The 20739-nt window shown below is 33.2% G+C and overlaps 1 protein-coding gene across 7 annotated transcripts in view; it reads left to right on the top strand.

The window, feature by feature from the left end:
* rabl6a (RAB, member RAS oncogene family-like 6a) overlaps positions 1-20739 on the top strand; it is a 66220-nt gene that overhangs the window by 24632 nt on the left and 20849 nt on the right. For all 7 annotated transcript variants that reach the window (XR_015490728.1, XM_087253182.1, XM_087253180.1 and 4 more), the window contains 3 exons: positions 1328-1433; positions 6322-6425; positions 13686-14059. Coding sequence is in view for 6 of the 7 variants with exons in the window: in XM_087253182.1 (XP_087109308.1) it covers positions 1328-1433; positions 6322-6425; positions 13686-14059 (584 nt within the window). In the remaining variant the exon portion in view is untranslated. The remainder of the gene's footprint in view (positions 1-1327; positions 1434-6321; positions 6426-13685; positions 14060-20739) is intronic.

Below are 20739 nucleotides of genomic sequence, written 5' to 3'. Positions count from 1 at the left end.
AATGTAAGGGTCACATAGTATATCATGTGGTAGTTTTGAAGGGAATTAGCAATTTGTCTAAGCCCAGTCGTGGAATTGCTCACGTCAAACAGACATGGGTGCTCCTGCCAAATTTCCACTAGTTTTTCCTCCATTTCTTGGGTCCAAATAGACCCAATAGAAGCCCTTTTAACTTCTCCCTCAACCTCCCGCTGGCCTGCAGATACCCACACTAGTGGATGCTGCTCTCTCATTGGCTGTAGGTAATGGCTAATGTTGTTTTCAATCAGAACTCATTTCACAAGGCATGATTTTCAATCACCGACAGTACCAGATATTTAACATGCCAAATATCTCAAGGGTGTAAGAGACTCAGAGATTTTCTCAGATCGCATCTTTGATAGTTCACACTGTGTGACTGTCACTCGTGTGAACAAGCACCGATTTGCCTGTGATTTCAGACATTTGTTGGCGATTTCTCAAAATATGTCGGTGTGTCAAAATCGGGGCTAAAATCATGCAGTCTGACCTCATTTAAAATGATTAATAAGGTATTTTACTGTAACGAGGAGACTGACACGGAGGGATCCATTATGCAGTATTTATTGATCACAATCTCACTCAAACACACAATATGCACCTGGGTGCACAAACACATCCACAGTAGTAGTAATGGGTTTAAGAATGACGATGAACAGACACAGAGTGAGTTACCAGGCATGAGTGGAGAACAGTGGGCGTGAATCAGAGTCCGTGTATCAGGCTTGGGTCGAGGGCAGGCAGCGAGTATCAGAGTCCGTGTATCAGGCTTGGGTCGAGGGCAGGCAGCGAGAATCAGAGTCCATATATCAGGCGTGGGTCGTGGGCAGGCAGAAGGCGAAGCAAGGTAAGAGACAGGCTGGAGTCGTACACATGAGATCAGGCTGGATATAACGCTCAGTAATGCTGGCCGGGGCTGAACAAGACTTCGCACTGACTGAGTGTTTAAGTGCGGCTTATAAGAGGTACGTGGGTCGTTAACAAGATTCAGATCAGGTGTATGCGCAATCAGTGTAGATGGATGATGTAATGCTAAAAGTCCGGAGATGGTGACCTCTGCTTTCCAGCGAGGGGAATGACCGGGGCCGAGTCGGTGACATTTACACACATTCTGAGTGAAACAATTCATATATACGCTAACAATCAGGCATTAGGGCTATCAAAAGTTTCATTATATACTGGCAAGATATGTATTTAATAATGTTACTGACAAAAGGTTTTTTTCATCTTCCTTATAAAAACAATTGTCTCTAAATATACTAAGCAAAGCTGTTATGAATCATGCCACGTTTCCTGCTTTTGCTTTCAGACCTCCAGGCTCCTCCTACATCCACTATGCCGAGTCCTCCATGAAAAACGGCTTTGGTCTCAAATACCTCCATCGCTTCTTCAACATCCCGTTCCTGCAGCTACAGGTCAGAGGAAACTCCTAAGATAAGGATAACGGTTTGCTCTTAGCTCAATGTTTAGTTTTAACATCATGTCATGTGCAGTCAGAAGAGGACAATGGGGTCTCAATTCAGATCCATTCTTAATCAAAAATTAAACAAAAGTTGTAGTTTAGTAAAAAGGGTTTTTAAGGTGCCTGAATGGTGCTAAGGTGCAAACATGAATGCATATTAATGCATGTTTAGTACTAAAAGCTAAGAATGTTTTTTTGCGCTAGTATTAACACTTTTATTTTAGTATTAATGCTATTATTTTACTACAGTGTAAGTATTAACTCTTGTTTATAGGAAGGGAAAACGAGCAAGATATGTAATTGTTTAAATCATGCATTTCATTAGTAAAATTCCATGATTTCCAGATTTGGAAGAAACATGAAAATTAATATACATTTTTAGTGATTAACAATTTTATTGATTCGTATCAAAATACAGAAATCAATGCAGTATCTCTGTACAGAATCATATTTTTATGCCTTTAATCAACCCAACCAAACTAGTCCACAACTAAGCCCTTAAAGTCACAACTTGGCTATCATTAAATATTAATATACATTTTTAATTAATCAATCAATTAAATGACTTTATTATTTATTTATATTTATATTTATATAAAAATATAAATAGTATATATTAGTTTATAAAAAATACTAGAAATTGATGTCAGTGGGTTGTTTATTTCTGTTAATTGATCATTATTTATTTCGTACTATTGTCTAACACATTACTAACACTAAAACTTAAATGCTTAAAATATAAATATGATATTCACTATAAAAGTCTACAGTATAGTAATATTTATATTTATATTTTTAGTTTTTATTTTAATTTTCTTTGTTTTATTTTAGTGATGTGCCTTTTTTTATTAGTTACTAATAAACTAATAAAAGGCTTGTTTTCTTAGTAGGGTTTTTCAGTATTTTTGTTCAGCATTTATTTCTACATTTATTTAACGTTTAGGGATATTAGTACTTTAACTTAAAATTATTTTAAGTTAGTTTTCAATTAATCTCTTTTTTAGGTTTACTTTTCTCATCTTAATATATTTATTGTATTATTTATATGTTTTCATTTTAATTGATTTTTAAAATAGATATATTTTAATTTTATAACAACACCACTGCTGATTTTAGTCAGAAATGTGTGTAAACATTATGGTAATTAACTTTACTGAAGCTGTAGGCAGCTGTGGACCAGCAGATTTAAACTCAACAGATTTAGTCATTAGTGTTAAAGTTGTTCCTCGTATCCTTGTTGTTATGTGTCTCTTGAGACTGAATGGCATTAATTAATAAAGGCCAGGATCAATGGTGACTGCTCTGTCTTATGTGTCAGCATCTCTTCCTGAGGCCACGCCACAGTTAGTAGGTCATTGGAGCGGTTTTAGCGTATTTGATGGGTGCTGTTAGAGAAATTAACTTCTACATTTAAAGCTTATAGCTAACATAAAACCAAAGAGAAACAAAAGATGAATGTTGTTTCATGGGGTACTGCTTAGGGTTGTGTGATATTATTGTCCAAAACTTATATAATACATACGGTGCTCAGCATAAATGAGTGCACACCATTTTGAAAATTAATACTTAAATTCATTTCTCAATCAATATAGGTCATATATTTTGATGCATTTGAACAAAACATGTTTATTAAACAGATATATTTATTAAAATGTTTTATATAACAGATATATTTAAATATAAAATGTTTTAGTCCCCAAACATCTTTAGAAATAGAAAGGTATTACATTTAAGTTAATGCAAAATACTGCAACAATTTAATATATTTTTTGTTTCTCTTGATTTTTGCTCTTTTTTTCAATGTTTTTATTTTTATTTAATATTTTTCCCTCACACATAAATTTAGCCTGCACATTTTTCGACCGTTATCAAAGTTATTTCGTTAGATTAGCTCCATATTTGGCTTCATTACTGATTAATCTAATATAAATGCACAAATATAATATTGTTAAGTATCCTTTAGAACATATTTATTTAATTGAGGGATTTGTGAGGGGTGTACTTGTATATTTTGAGCACTGTAGATATATATTTAGCATTTATGTATGGATAGTTACATTATATTTTCCCCGAGTATGTTTTTCTGCTAGTACATTAGCTAAAAACACCAGTAGGTGGCAGAAAGTCCCTGTCTTATGAGTAATTTGATTAAGTATTTATTTAAACACTGTTCAAATCACTGTATAAGCAAACCATTTACTAACACTATTAGCTTAAACTACTTATTAGCTGTTTATTACTAGTTAGTCAGGTAGAGGTTAGGTTTATTTTATTAGGGATGCAGAATAATATTATACTTTGTAACTATTAATGAACAGTTAACATCTTAATAAGAGCATGAACGGTGACCTAAACTAAAGCGTTACCCTATTTGCCCAATAATGCATTAAAATCATAACCGTAATCTAATTATCATAAGTCATAATCATTTTATTAAATAAAGGTAATAACTAATAACATTCAGTTGTTATTAGTTATATTAGTTACACGCCATGCCATAAAGCACAAATCATATCAGACTGGTTTATTGAACATGACATTGAGTTCACTGTACTCAAATTGCCTCAAAAGTCACCAGATCATAATCCAATAGAGCTCCTTTGGGATGTGGTGGAATGGGAGATTGGCATCATGGATGTGCAGCCGGCAAATCTAAAGCAACTGCAAGATGCAATCATATCAATATGGACCAAAATCTTAGAGGAATATTGTTGAATCTATGCCACGAAGGATTAAGGCAGTTCTGAAGGCAAAAGGGGTCCAACCTGGGACCAGTAAGGTGTACCTAATAAAGTGGCCAGTGAGTGTACTTAAGGCTTTTGAAATTGCATGTTTACGCTGAACATGCATATGCAATAAAGCAGTTTTCCTTAATATACCTGTCAAAGTAACTTTTTAAGCAGCTTAGGTCAATTTTGTGACTCATATACCATTATGCAAGTTCAGCAATCGATCACAAAAAAGTAAATGTGATCCCATCATAAACCTAATCTTATGATGAATATCGCTTGACCAACTTTTTCAAACTTGTATGCAAATCCCATTCCACAGCATGTGAAACTCATGAAACTTTCAGAGCAGAGTCCAGATCTGTTTTCCTCTCCTTGCTATCTTTTTCAGCTAAAGGCCATGTCTTACTGCCATGACTTTGAACAAACTTGTTAACCCCAATTGTTTAACCCTCTTTATTAGTTTGTGCACATTTAAGCGTCTGTTATGAAGATTTTAATAATAATAAGCTTTATTTTTTTATATAACGCCTTTAAAAGTAGCATCTCAAGGCACTTTGCAGATGTAAAATGTGCAACAGTAAAAGATACAGATTTGGCTACTAAGAATGTGCGTTTTTGCACGCGCAATACTGCAATTTGTCAACTGCAGTCACGTGCAATACTGCGGTTGTAAAAGCCACCTTTTCATTTAACAAAAAAAAACATTTCTGTGCTTTACGCAATAGCCACCAGGTGGCGGAAGAAACAACCGCTTTTTCATTGACTAATGCTGCATTAACACCAGACGCGGAACGTGCGTTAAGCGCGAGTGATTTGCATGGTAAGTCAATGCAAACGCGCAAATAGATATCCTGCGGCACGATACACGCGACTGGTGCGGCGCGAATTGAGCGTTTTGCGCGTTTGACAAAATGATAAAAATTAAATCTGAACTTCAGCGGACATTTGCGCCACGTTAACCAATCAGAAGTTTGCTCTTGTGGGGGCGTGATTGTGACGTAGAACTTGTTGATGGTGTCCCGGGGGAAATCCTCCAGGCGACACCGACAACAAGTCATCAAACTGGGCTTGGCTAAGTCAGAAGCACCACTGAAAGCCTCCGTCATCCAGGTTCAGTTTCTGGAGGAGTTTATGAGCTCACAGAGCTGGATGCACCTCTGAAAGGATGTAGTGGACTCAGACACGACCCTAAACAAATCAACGCTGTTTTTCAGTCTTCATAAAGCACATAAACACTGTTATTTTCTTCATAAAATCCATGTTAGCCATTTAGCTACGAAGCTAGAGTCACTGGGCAGACAGAAGCCCTGCTCATCACACGAGTCCGCGTCTGTTCTGAAGTGAATTTAATGCACGAATGAAGCGAGTAAACTCAAATGTTCACGCGGCTATTTACGCGCGAATAGCAAATCCGCGCTTTCACGTCTGGTGTGAACACAGCATTACAGGTAGTGATCATACAGTACATGTCATTAAATGTTAAATATTTCCAGCACTCGACTAGCATATTCCAAAGGGGTGTGCTATCTGCACTTAAATAGACACTCCAAAATTGGCATTTTAAAAAGTTCAACTATAATGTATATGTTTATAATGTATATGTTTTCACACCGTTTACAGGTAGCTCATGTGCTCAATATCATGGATCAGTTCAGTATGCTCACCATGTTACATAACTGCCCCCTGCTGGCCATGTATTTCTTGTGTTAAACCATGTTGTGGTGTCACACACTTTACCGGGGAGTTGTGCGATTTCTCAGTAGCCATATCTGTACATACCAGGATAGGCAAAAAAGGTGGTAATAAATAAAATGGTAAAAAAGGTGGTAATAATAAAATAATTAAATAATAATTATAAACACATAATAATAGATATAAACTCAAATAAAATCTGCCTGTCTCTCTACCCCTAAGTCCTTTTTAAGTGATGTAAACACACTCAGGGATTCTGCATTTTATTTATTCATTTAGTTGCCAATGAATTGTCTGTGTGCTGATTAATCTCCAGTTCTCCTTATTTAGGGATACTAAGGCAGAAAGCGGTTGCTTGAGTAGAAAGGAGGTCAGTTTGGACGTCCTGTGGGTTTATGGTGTGCTTGATGTTTGCAGAGGGAGACTCTGTTACGGCAACTGGAGACAAATCAGCTTGACATCGATGCCACTCTGGAGGAGCTCAGTGTTCAGCAGGAGACAGAGGACCAGAACTATGACATGTGAGGGTCATGCGCACACACGCGTACAGTACTGCACACACTCAGGCTGCCTCCGAAATCGCCTACTTCACAGTAGGTACTGCGTTTGAACTTAAATGTAGTACCCGACCATTAGGAGTAAAAGTACGTTCTACGCAGTTTGAATGCTAGTACTATGAATGGAACTCGGACATACTACATTCGACATTTTGTGATGATCATGTGAACTCCCTGCATCAGTTGCGTTGCTTCACTCCCATTCATGAATTCTCTCGTAGTGAATCATGGGATAGAGTAGTGCGTACCAGATGCAAACCTCAGAGTCTCGGCGGAAGTAGTAGGTCATCCGGGGACTTCTTGCATATTGTTTTTCCAATTCTATGAATTCTGACACACTACTCTGCTCACATACTGTTTTTAGCGTACTATGTAGTATGGAAGAATGAGATTTTTGGATGCAGCCTTATTATATTTAGACTTGGTACATTCACAAAGGCTATGGCTATACCTGAAATTCACTGTGAGAGTTTGCGCACCAAATAAATTTCCATGAGCTGACATGTGAGGGTCAAACCATGCATACACACACACGTACAGTACAGCAAATACTTAGGCTGCCTCCGAAAACGCCTAGGTCAGGGGTCGGCAACCCAAAATGTTGAAAGAGCCATATTGGACCAAAAAAAACAAAAACAAATATGTCTGGAGCCGCAAAAAATTAAAAGCTTTATATAAGCCTTATAATGATGGCAACACATGCTGTATGTATTTATATTAGCTATATTAGCCTACTATAAAAATGACTTCGTTGGCTACAAATACATACTGAGCCTTCATGGTAAAATTTTCATTTCCCTGCAGTGCATCCTGTAGAGAATGACGTGCCACATGACTACTCTGTTGTACAATGCCGTCTCAAGTTTAACTTAATTACAGTATAATAATGAATTATGTTTAATGTTCAAGTTTAACTTCATTACAATATTAATGAATTGTTTAATGATCAAGTTTAACTTCATTACAATATTAATGCATTATGTTTAATGTTCAAGTTTAACTTCATTACAATATTAATGAATTGTTTAATGATCAAGTTTAACTTCATTACAATATTAATGCATTATGTTTAATTATCAAGTTTAACTTCATTACAATATTAATGCATTATGTTTAATTATCAAGTTTAACTTCATTACAATATTAATGCATTATGTTTAATGATCAAGTTTAACTTCATTACAATATTAATGCATTATGTTTAATTATCAAGTTTAACTTCATTACAATATTAATGCATTATGTTTAATGTTCAAGTTTAACTTCATTACAATATTAATGCATTATGCTTAATTATCAAGTTTAACTTCATTACAATATTAATGCATTATGTTTAATTATCAAGTTTAACTTCATTACAATATTAATGCATTATGTTTAATTATCAAGTTTAACTTCATTACAATATTAATGAATTGTTTAATGATCAAGTTTAACTTCATTACAATATTAATGCATTATGTTTAATTATCAAGTTTAACTTCATTACAATATTAATGAATTGTTTAATGATCAAGTTTAACTTCATTACAATATTAATGCATTATGTTTAATTATCAAGTTTAACTTCATTACAATATTAATGCATTATGTTTAATTATCAAGTTTAACTTCATTACAATATTAATGCATTATGTTTAATGATCAAGTTTAACTTCATTACAATATTAATGAATTATGTTTAATGATCAAGTTTAACTTCATTACAATATTAATGCATTATGTTTAATGTTCAAGTTTAACTTCATTACAATATTAATGCATTATGCTTAATTATCAAGTTTAACTTCATTACAATATTAATGCATTATGTTTAATGATCAAGTTTAACTTCATTACAATATTAATGCATTATGTTTAATTATCAAGTTTAACTTCATTACAATATTAATGAATTATGTTTAATGATCAAGTTTAACTTCATTACAATATTAATGCATTATGTTTAATGTTCAAGTTTAACTTCATTACAATATTAATGCATTATGATTAATTATCAAGTTTAACTTCATTACAATATTAATGCATTATGATTAATTATCAAGTTTAACTTCATTACAATATTAATGAATTATGTTTAATGATCAAGTTTAACTTCATTACAATATTAATGCATTATGCTTAATTATCAAGTTTAACTTCATTACAATATTAATGCATTATGTTTAATGTTCAAGTTTAACTTCATTACAATATTAATGAATTATGTTTAATGATCAAGTTTAACTTCATTACAATATTAATGCATTATGTTTAATTATCAAGTTTAACTTCATTACAATATTAATGAATTATGTTTAATGATCAAGTTTAACTTCATTACAATATTAATGCATTATGCTTAATTATCAAGTTTAACTTCATTACAATATTAATGCATTATGTTTAATTATCAAGTTTAACTTCATTACAATATTAATGCATTATGTTTAATTATCAAGTTTAACTTCATTACAATATTAATGAATTATGTTTAATGATCAAGTTTAACTTCATTACAATATTAATGCATTATGTTTAATGATCAAGTTTAACTTCATTACAATATTAATGCATTATGTTTAATTATCAAGTTTAACTTCATTACAATATTAATGCATTATGTTTAATGTTCAAGTTTAACTTCATTACAATATTAATGCATTATGCTTAATTATCAAGTTTAACTTCATTACAATATTAATGCATTATGTTTAATTATCAAGTTTAACTTCATTACAATATTAATGCATTATGTTTAATTATCAAGTTTAACTTCATTACAATATTAATGAATTGTTTAATGATCAAGTTTAACTTCATTACAATATTAATGCATTATGTTTAATTATCAAGTTTAACTTCATTACAATATTAATGAATTGTTTAATGATCAAGTTTAACTTCATTACAATATTAATGCATTATGTTTAATTATCAAGTTTAACTTCATTACAATATTAATGCATTATGTTTAATTATCAAGTTTAACTTCATTACAATATTAATGCATTATGTTTAATGATCAAGTTTAACTTCATTACAATATTAATGCATTATGTTTAATGTTCAAGTTTAACTTCATTACAATATTAATGCATTATGCTTAATTATCAAGTTTAACTTCATTACAATATTAATGCATTATGTTTAATGATCAAGTTTAACTTCATTACAATATTAATGCATTATGTTTAATTATCAAGTTTAACTTCATTACAATATTAATGCATTATGTTTAATTATCAAGTTTAACTTCATTACAATATTAATGCATTATGTTTAATGATCAAGTTTAACTTCATTACAATATTAATGCATTATGTTTAATGTTCAAGTTTAACTTCATTACAATATTAATGCATTATGCTTAATTATCAAGTTTAACTTCATTACAATATTAATGCATTATGTTTAATGATCAAGTTTAACTTCATTACAATATTAATGCATTATGTTTAATGATCAAGTTTAACTTCATTACAATATTAATGCATTATGATTAATTATCAAGTTTAACTTCATTACAATATTAATGCATTATGTTTAATGATCAAGTTTAACTTCATTACAATATTAATGCATTATGTTTAATGTTCAAGTTTAACTTCATTACAATATTAATGCATTATGCTTAATTATCAAGTTTAACTTCATTACAATATTAATGCATTATGTTTAATGATCAAGTTTAACTTCATTACAATATTAATGCATTATGTTTAATGATCAAGTTTAACTTCATTACAATATTAATGCATTATGATTAATTATCAAGTTTAACTTCATTACAATATTAATGCATTATGTTTAATGATCAAGTTTAACTTCATTACAATATTAATGCATTATGTTTAATGTTCAAGTTTAACTTCATTACAATATTAATGCATTATGATTAATTATCAAGTTTAACTTCATTACAATATTAATGCATTATGATTAATTATCAAGTTTAACTTCATTACAATATTAATGAATTATGTTTAATGATCAAGTTTAACTTCATTACAATATTAATGCATTATGCTTAATTATCAAGTTTAACTTCATTACAATATTAATGCATTATGTTTAATGTTCAAGTTTAACTTCATTACAATATTAATGAATTATGTTTAATGATCAAGTTTAACTTCATTACAATATTAATGCATTATGTTTAATTATCAAGTTTAACTTCATTACAATATTAATGAATTATGTTTAATGATCAAGTTTAACTTCATTACAATATTAATGCATTATGCTTAATTATCAAGTTTAACTTCATTACAATATTAATGCATTATGTTTAATTATCAAGTTTAACTTCATTACAATATTAATGCATTATGTTTAATTATCAAGTTTAACTTCATTACAATATTAATGAATTATGTTTAATGATCAAGTTTAACTTCATTACAATATTAATGCATTATGTTTAATGTTCAAGTTTAACTTCATTACAATATTAATGCATTATGTTTAATTATCAAGTTTAACTTCATTACAATATTAATGCATTATGTTTAATGTTCAAGTTTAACTTCATTACAATATTAATGCATTATGTTTAATGTTCAAGTTTAACTTCATTACAATATTAATGCATTATGCTTAATTATCAAGTTTAACTTCATTACAATATTAATGCATTATGTTTAATGATCAAGTTTAACTTCATTACAATATTAATGCATTATGTTTAATGTTCAAGTTTAACTTCATTACAATATTAATGCATTATGCTTAATTATCAAGTTTAACTTCATTACAATATTAATGCATTATGTTTAATTATCAAGTTTAACTTCATTACAATATTAATGAATTATGTTTAATGATCAAGTTTAACTTCATTACAATATTAATGCATTATGTTTAATGTTCAAGTTTAACTTCATTACAATATTAATGCATTATGTTTAATTATCAAGTTTAACTTCATTACAATATTAATGCATTATGTTTAATGTTCAAGTTTAACTTCATTACAATATTAATGCATTATGTTTAATGTTCAAGTTTAACTTCATTACAATATTATTGCATTATGTTTTGCTTTGATGAAATTAAAGAAATGCAATAAAGAAATCAGATTTTTTAATGTTTTTTTTATTTTGAGGATTCAAAAAAACAACATCAAAATGAACGTGCACAACGTGCCCCTTATCTGAGCAACAAACAGTGCGATAAAACGCAGCCTGCCATTTCCATTTCAAGATCAGCTCGAGTCATTCCTGGGAATGTGTTCAACAAGGAAGGGTCAATCTCCAGGGGTATGTGTCAAGGAAAGACAGTCTCGTTTTTTCCTTTCGCCACTCGCAAAATCTGCTCCCAAATGCAGTTTGCATATCAACGATCGCACCTTGTAAATAATCACCGTTGAGTGAGTGATCGGGATGGGCTTCTTTGAATTCTCTCAGGGAGGGAAAATGAGAAAGCGTGCCCCGCTGTACATCTTTGGCAAAGACAGCTTGCGCTCCATGGCGCATCACACAGCCGCCGGTTTGTTTACAACAGCTACCTGCCTGGCATCCCGCCCTGCTGATAGAAACGTGTGTCGCAGGCTATGACGCAAATCTTCGTTGACAGAAATGTTGAAATTAAATATTCTACACACTTTTACAGCATTGGAAAACGTTAAGATTGTTTGTCCTCCTATAGAAACTATATTAAAACAAAAAATATATTTACCTCCCTCATCGTTTTCCATTTTCAAACATTTTTTGAAAAAGTTCCAGGGAGCCACTAGGGCAGCGCTAAAGAGCCGCATGCGGCTCTAGAGCCGCGGGTTGCCGACCCCTGGCCTAGGTACTGCGTTTGAACTTAAATGTATCACTTGGCCAACAGAAAAGTACGTTCTATACATTATGAATGTGAGTACTATGAATGGAACTCAGACGTACTACTGCCGCCATTTTGTCATGACTACATGACCTACCCGCGTCAGTTACGTCACTTCACTCCCATTCATGAATTCTCTCGTGGTGCATCATGGAAAAGAGTAGCGTGCATCGGATGCAAACTTTAGAATCTCGCTTTAAGTAGTACTGTAGGTCATCCGGGTACTTCTAGCATACTGTTTTACGAAATCTATCAATTCTGACAAACTATTCTCGCATACTGTTTTTAGCGTACTATATAGTATGGAAGTATGCGATTTTTGGATGCAGCCTTATTATATTTAGACTCGGTACATTCACAAAGCCTTTGGCTGTATCTAAAATTTACTGTGAGTTTGCGCACCAAATAAATTCCCACAAACTATGACACACACACACACACACATACAGTACAAATGGTGTTCGCTGGATCTTAAAAAGTTATTAAAAGTTGATAAATCAATTTAGAGAAACTGAAGACCCCTCATTACGTATTGAGAAGCCTTAAATGCTATTTTTCATGTGCTCAGCATAATTGAGTACAGCCCATTTTGAAAATTAATATTTGTATCCATTTCTCAGTGAATATAGGCAATTTGTTTTTGTGCATTTAATCAAAACAGATTTATTAAACAGATATATTTATTAAAATAATATTTTAGTCACCAAGCATATTTAGAAATTGAAAGATAAACAAACAACTAAAATGCCTGTGTCAATCGCGTCGCTTGATTATTAATAGTCCGGACTGCTGAACGAATCACTGGCGCTGGCCTTCCTACACTTCAAGAACTGTACTCCTCCAGAGTGAGTAAAAGGGCTCACAAAATCACTCTGGACGCCTCGCACTCAGCACACTTCCTGTTTAAACTGGTGCTTCAGAGATCCAAGCACAAAAACAGCCAGACACAGGAAAAGTTGCTTTCCTCAGGCCATCTACCTCATGAACAGTTAAATATTCTCCTACTGTGCAATAAACATGTGCAATACTTTCTCATACACACTTGTTCAAAGCACCTTATATCAATATACAATGCAGTACTTTCTACATATGCATTTGTACACAGCACCGTATAACCTGTATATTTATAACAAATCTGTACATACAACTTAACATCCAGAGCTTTTTTGACTAACTGCATCATGTTTAATTTTTATCGCCCTTCTTTCATATTTATTTTGTGTTGTCACTTTATGTACACTGGAAGCTTCTGAATTCCTTGTGTGTGAAGCACACTTGGCAGTAAAACGGATTCTGATCTTGCTACTAAAACTAAAACAAGTCAAGCTAATATTGTTTTATAATTTCTTCAAGATTCATCCACTCAGACAAAAATGTCAACTAATCAAAGTTTTCCATCAATTATGTTTGCAGATTTCTTGAGATGATGGAAGCACGCAAAGCTTACGGCTCTCCGGCGCCCTCTAATGGCCAGAGCCCGTCATCTGGCTCCCAGTCTCCTGTGGTTCTTCCTGGAGCCGCTTCTCCCAGTAACTCTAGCCCCAGCACCCCACAGGCTCCTGTCCCACTTCAGACACCTGCCCCACCACCACCTCCATCTATACCACACCCTACAGCCCAGACCACAGCCACACAAGTCCACCAGACACTGTCACAAACCTTAGAGGCTTCACCCGCCACACCGACACCTGCTCCTGCCCAACTTGCAGCTCCTGCTGCACAGAAAAGAGGATTCATCTCACGTTTGTTTGGATCGTCCGCTGCTGAGACTTCACCAGACAAACCAGGTCAGCTGTTATATTACTTATATGTACATTATTATTATTATTTATTAAATTATATTTAAACATTCATTCATTTTCCTTCGGCTTAGTCTCTGATTTATCAGAGGTCGCTACAGCGGAATGAACCACCAACTTTTCCGGCATATGTTTTACGCAGCGGATACCCTTCTAGCCGCAACTCAATACTGGGAAACATCCATACACACTTTAGTTTATCCAAATCACTTGTAGTGCATGTGTTTGGACTGTGAGGGAAACCGGAGCACCCGAAGGAAAACCCATGCCAACACTAAAAGAACATGCAAACTCCAAATAGAAATGACAACTGGCCCAACCGGGACTGGAAACATAGACCTTTATTTATAATAAATAAATTCAGATGTATTCTCTCATACGTTCACTTTTAGGAAGGTTTGTACAAAAAGCTTTGTACATGAGAACCTATCCATCTATCCATTTATCTATCCATTTATCTATTTATTTGCATTTATTTATTTACTTACTACTTACCTACTTACTTAATTACTCATTACTTACTACTTACTACTTATTTACTTACTACGTACTTACTCACTACTTACTACTTATTTACTTACTACGTACTTACTAACTACTTACTACTTACATCCTACTTATTTACTTACTACTTACTACGTACTTACTAACTACTTACTACTTACTACGTACTTACTAACTACTTACTAATTACTTACTACTTATTACATATTTACTTACTACGTACTTACTAACTTACTACATACTACTTATTTACTTACTACTTACTAACTACTTACTACGTACTTGCTACTTACTACTTACTAATTTTCTTACTACTTACTACGTACTTACTAACTTCGTACTACTTACTACTTGCTTACTTACTACTTACTTATTTACTTACTATATACTTACTAACTACTTACTACTTACTACTTACTTATTTACTTACTACGTACTTACTAACTACTTACTACTTACTTCCTACTTAATTACTTACTACTTACTACAAACTTACTAACTAACTACTTATTTACTTACTACTTACTAACTTCTTACTACGTACTACGTACTTACTACTTACTAACTACTTACTACGTACTTACTACTTATTTTCTTACTACTTACTACATACTTACTAACTACGTACTACTTACTACTTGCTTACTACTTTTTACTACTTTTATCTATCCATTTATGTATTTGTGTATTCATTTATTTACTTACTACTTACCTACTTACTTAATTACTAACTACTTACTACTTACTTATTTACTTACTGCATACTTACTAACTACTTACTACTTCTTACTTCCTACTTATTTACTTCTTACTACGTACTTATTTACTACTTATTACTTATTTACTTCGTACTTACTAACTGCTTACTACTTATTTACTTACTACTTACTATGTACTTACTAACTACTTACTACTTACTTATTTTCTTACTACCTACTACGTACTTACTAACTTCTTACTATTTACTACTTACTACTTGTTTACTACTTACTACTTACTTACTTACTACTTACCTATATATTTATTTATTTATTTAAACTGGCAAGCAAGTGATAGTCAGTTTTATTATGTGGTTTAAAGTTGATTTGGCACAAGATCAAATGCAGCTTGAATTTGACTTTTTGACATAAGGCTGTCATTACACCTTAATAAGCATGACATGACACCATGTCATAAATGTGAATGAGATTTATGGATGTAACTGAGAATTATAACAACTGTCATTAAGTGTCATTCTCTCTGTTATGACATTTTGAATTAGGGACGCTCCAATCGATCGGCTTGAGATCGGTATCTCATGAACCGATCACACGTGGTTGTTTCCCGAGTTACATGTCAGCTTATTATGTTCCTCTGTGACGAGTTTCTTCATGGGTGTTTTGTTTTTTCTGAATGCTACAAGTAGCTAATCCTGGTGGGAACTGGCGGACGTGCAACAACTTTAATCATAAGGTAAACACAAAACAAAGGTTTCCATCTGGACCTCCTTCACAAAGGCTTTGCCGGACCATACTCGTGCGCTTGACGCAGGAGTTTAAATCAGGCTTAAGAGGGAAAATGTTCTTTATGCATTATAAAGCTTAAAGCATCAGAATCGGTACCCGGTATCGGCTGATCGCAATGACAAGGAACCGATACTCATCCTCATCTGTAAAACGCAAAGATGAGATTGTTTCTTATGACAACTTGACATAAACAAATACATCACAACCTGTTTTTGTCTTTGTCATGACAGCTTGACATTACCATAATCAAACATGATTGACATGAAGCCATTATGAATATGTTACACATCGCCATCATTATTATTTTTTACCTCAACTACAGTGTTACAAGCTGAATTTGTCATTAAAATGTCACCGAATATACAAATGTTGAGAATAATGACTCTTTTAGTGAGACATTAAAATGACTAATGGCCTGTTTCCGCTGCTTGGTATGGTTTGGTACACTTTTATGGCCGTTTCCACTGTCAAAAGGCGTACCTTAACGTACCGTACCACTTTTTCGGCACCCTTTAGAAATTGTACCAAACACGAGAAAGGGTGTCAAAAGGTTTACAGAGATGCGTCAGTCGGTCATGCAACAAGCCAGAATGAAAACAAAGGAACCGCCATGTTTTAAATACACAGCCGAGAGATTACAGCGTAATTGTATATACATATATTAACAAGCCATGGTCGACCCGGGCTCAAACAAACCTTGTCTCGTCTTGATGAACACCCACAAAGCCAAGAAGAAGAGCAGATTTTACTCTGTGCCCCCTAGTTTTTTTTACGAGCTTTCTTGCTTGCGCTCGCCGCGTGTCTTTATCTAAAATAACAAACTTCTTGAGCTCATGATAATAATGTGTGCATGATTATTGACGTGCTTTTGAAATACGATCCAGTCAGAAAATGACCAACGCGAGAGTGAAGCACGAAAATACAAAGAAAAAGTCGGTAAAAAAGGAGCACGTTATTTCTTCAGCAAACATGAACAAACTGCCATGTTTAACTATTATCATTGTCTTTTGAACTATTATGAACTCTGAATGATGGAATGACTCTCTAACAAGAGGTTACACGTGATGCTGAAGATTACAGACACAGATGAGAGGTTTGCTCTGACTGTGGGCTATATTTCATGTTTTTGAACATAAAATAAGGACTAAATGTCTGCTGTGTGGAGTGTTTCTGTAGTTGGTAACATATCGGATACTGTAAGGGTCTGTATGTGTTCATATATGTTGCGCTTATTTATTTATGTTATATAATTGCAGACATTACAGTAGGGTATTTCATACTTTTCTCAATCGAAAATGACGTAGACTGAAACTTTCTGCCGTACACCACGCCCACCAAAAGAGTACTATTGGTACCCTTTTAGCAGTAGAAACGCAAGCCTCATAATGGTGACCCGTACCATACCACACTCTACCAGTCAGTGAAAACAAGCCATAATACAGTTTGTTCCACTGGAAACACGATCAGAAAAATCATGAAAATATATGACACAATTCTAACGGCCTCATGACCAGGGGCGGACTGGGACTAAAAATCAGCCCTGGCACTGTAGCCACACCAGCCCACATTACCACACCGACACAGCCCCATCCACGGACACGCACATTCACTACTTATATTGGTGTACAGAAGGTGAAATAATGTAAGCAGTACCATATTTTACGCAGCAAATGTCCTCCAAGCTGCAACCCATCATTGAGAAACCCCTATACACACACATTCACATACATGCACTACGGACAATTAGGCCTACCCAATTCACCTATAGCACATGTGTTTGGACTTGTGAGGGAAACCGGGAGGAAACCCATGCGAACATGCAAACTCCACACAGAAACACCAACTGACCCAGCCGAGGTTCAAACCATTGACCTTCGTGCTGTTGACAGTGTCCTTTTAAGACTATTTCAGTTAATGTTATGCATTTGTCAGCGTCTGATTTTAGAGCAATTTTTGGCTTTCTCTGGGCTTTTCGGCACCGCCTTTTCTTTTTTTTTTTAACGGTCCATCTCTGACTATTAGCTTGTGTTGCACTTACTGTTTGTTTGACATTCTTGCCAAATTTTGATTACGTCAATGTAACCTCTGATTGGGTCGGCCCATCTCGAAACCAGTCGGCCATTTCCGATTAGGCCAATACTTAACATTTATTATTATTATTATTATTATTATTATTATTATTATTATTATCATCATCATCATCATCATCATCATCATCATAATATTCACATCTTGCAAGAGATAAAAGCTGCCTGCATGTAAAAACAATACATAAAAAAAAAAAAAAAAAAAAAACGTCATTTAAAAAATAGCATACCGGCCCACATTTTAAAAATGGTCCGGCCCTTCTGGCATTTGCCAGAATTGCCAGATGTCCAGTCCGCCCCTGCTCTTGACAATCATGTTTATAACAAATTTATGACCAGTTGTGTTGGTAATGTCAAGTTGTCATGACAAAGATGAAGACTGGTTGTGATGTATTGGTTTAAGTCAAGTTGTCATAAAAAAACTGTCAACTTTGCATTTAACATGATATAACTGAACAAATGACACTTAATAACAGTTGTCATAAGCATACATAACATCTCAGTCACATTCATGAGCACTCCTTCAAGTAAAGTGTTACCTTAAGGCTATCAATCTTTATAAGAACAGTTAAATGTCTTGTTTTAAGTGTCTATTAACATACCATATACCTCATAATGATACAAACTCCTCACAGCATGTAGTTTCCCTAGTGTGTACTGAGATCTGAGTGTGTTTGTAGGTTTGCTAAAGTGAATGTATGAACTGTAGTAAAGAGGGGCAGTCGTCCAGGGACTACATTCATCGGTGTATTATATACTGAATGCCAATGAGACGTTCTCAGGCAACGCTGGACCTGCCGCTGCACAGTCATTATGGAGAGCAGTGGACTGACAAACACACGCGCAGCTCTGCACCAGTGCATCTGCTGCTGCATTGCAGATCCTGGGGGATGGGGATCATCCTGTCAAAACACACACACCATTTCGGCTCATATTTTAAATATTATTGCTTTATTTGTTGTTTTTTAATTGCACTAATTTGGTCTTTTGTTCTGTGAAATGCTGGATGCTATTTGACGAATGTCTAAGATATGTGCAGTGCTCAGCATAAATGAGTTCACCTGTTTTGGAAATTAATAGTTTTCTGCATTTCTCAGTGAATATAGCCCATCATTTTTGTGCATTTAAACGAAACTCTTTTATTAAATAGTTTCATCTGTTAAAATAAGTGTTTGGTCACCTAACTTCTTCAAGAATAATATTTATAATAATACCTAACATTTCTATAGCGCTTTTTAGCGCTTTATGCATTTTTGGGGGGAATTTCCTCATCCACCAACAGTGTGCAGCATCTACCTGGTTATTGGTGGAGAGCAGACAGAGTGAAGAAGCCGATTATGATATGGGGATGGTTAGGAGGACATGATGCACAGTGGGCAAATTTGGTCAGGATGCCGATGTTAAACCCCTACTCTTTTTGAAGGACATCCTGAAGACATTCTTTAAATGACCACAGAGAGCCAGAAGCTCGGTTTAACGTCCCATCTGAAAGATGGCGCTCACTGAGCAGTATAGAGTCCTTTCACTATACTGGGGCATTAGGGCCCCACAAATAGGGCCCAAATGGTTTTTTTTTACTTTTCTCTTGAGTTGTTCTGTTTTTTTTTTTTTTTTTAAATAAGCATAATAGTTTGGTGTATTCTTTTATCCTTTTTTTTAGACTTTTGTAAGATTATTTACTCTTTGATTTAGTACTGACTTATCTAATGTATATGCACAAATATATTATATTTAATGTGTGTGTGTGTGTGTGTGTGTGTGCGTGCGTGCGTGCGTGCGTGCGTGTGTGTGTGCATATTTGTCAGCCCCTTTCAGACACACCCCTCCCAGATCTCCCTTTTAAATTACTATTTTGATATCTCTCTCTCTCTCTCTCTCTCTCTCTCTCTATGTATATATATATATATATATATATATATATATATATATATATATATATATATATATATATATATATATATATATATATATATATATATATATATATATATATATATATATATATATATATACATATATATCAAAATAGTAATTAGATAGTGTCTGAAAGGGGCTGACAAATATGTTGCGAGATATGTTTTAGAAATGTGTGTGTGTGTATGTGTATTAGTGCTGTCAATCAATTAAAAAAGAAACTAATGAATCACTTTTTTGCAATTAATTGCATTTAAAAGACGAAAACTTGTATTTATTATTATTTTTAATAATGGTAATAGTAATAGTAATAAAAGCAATAATGACTGGAGTAATAATTTCATTTGAAACTAAATACAGTTAAAAAAAAGCAGTTATTAAAATTTTTAATTAATAAATATTTTTAGAATACAAAAATTAATTAAAAAAGTGCCCTCAAACGGTAGTGTGTGGATATATATATATAATTTCTAATTATAACAATTATAATAAAATTATATATATATATATATATATATATATATATATATATATATATATATATATATATATAGGGGTAGTTATGGTATATGTTTTAGGGTTTAATATGGTAAATACATGTGTGTATAGTATAATTTGTGATAAGATACTAGTCGACATGCATTTTGTAGAAACACAA

The sequence above is a fragment of the Danio rerio genome, chromosome 5 (assembly GCF_052040795.2).
Source record: "Danio rerio strain M-AB ecotype USA chromosome 5, GRCz13ab, whole genome shotgun sequence".
In the NCBI taxonomy this organism is placed as follows: Eukaryota; Metazoa; Chordata; class Actinopteri; order Cypriniformes; family Danionidae; genus Danio; species Danio rerio.
Note: the sequence above shows the minus strand (reverse complement) of the source record. Positions and strands in the feature narration are given on the sequence as shown.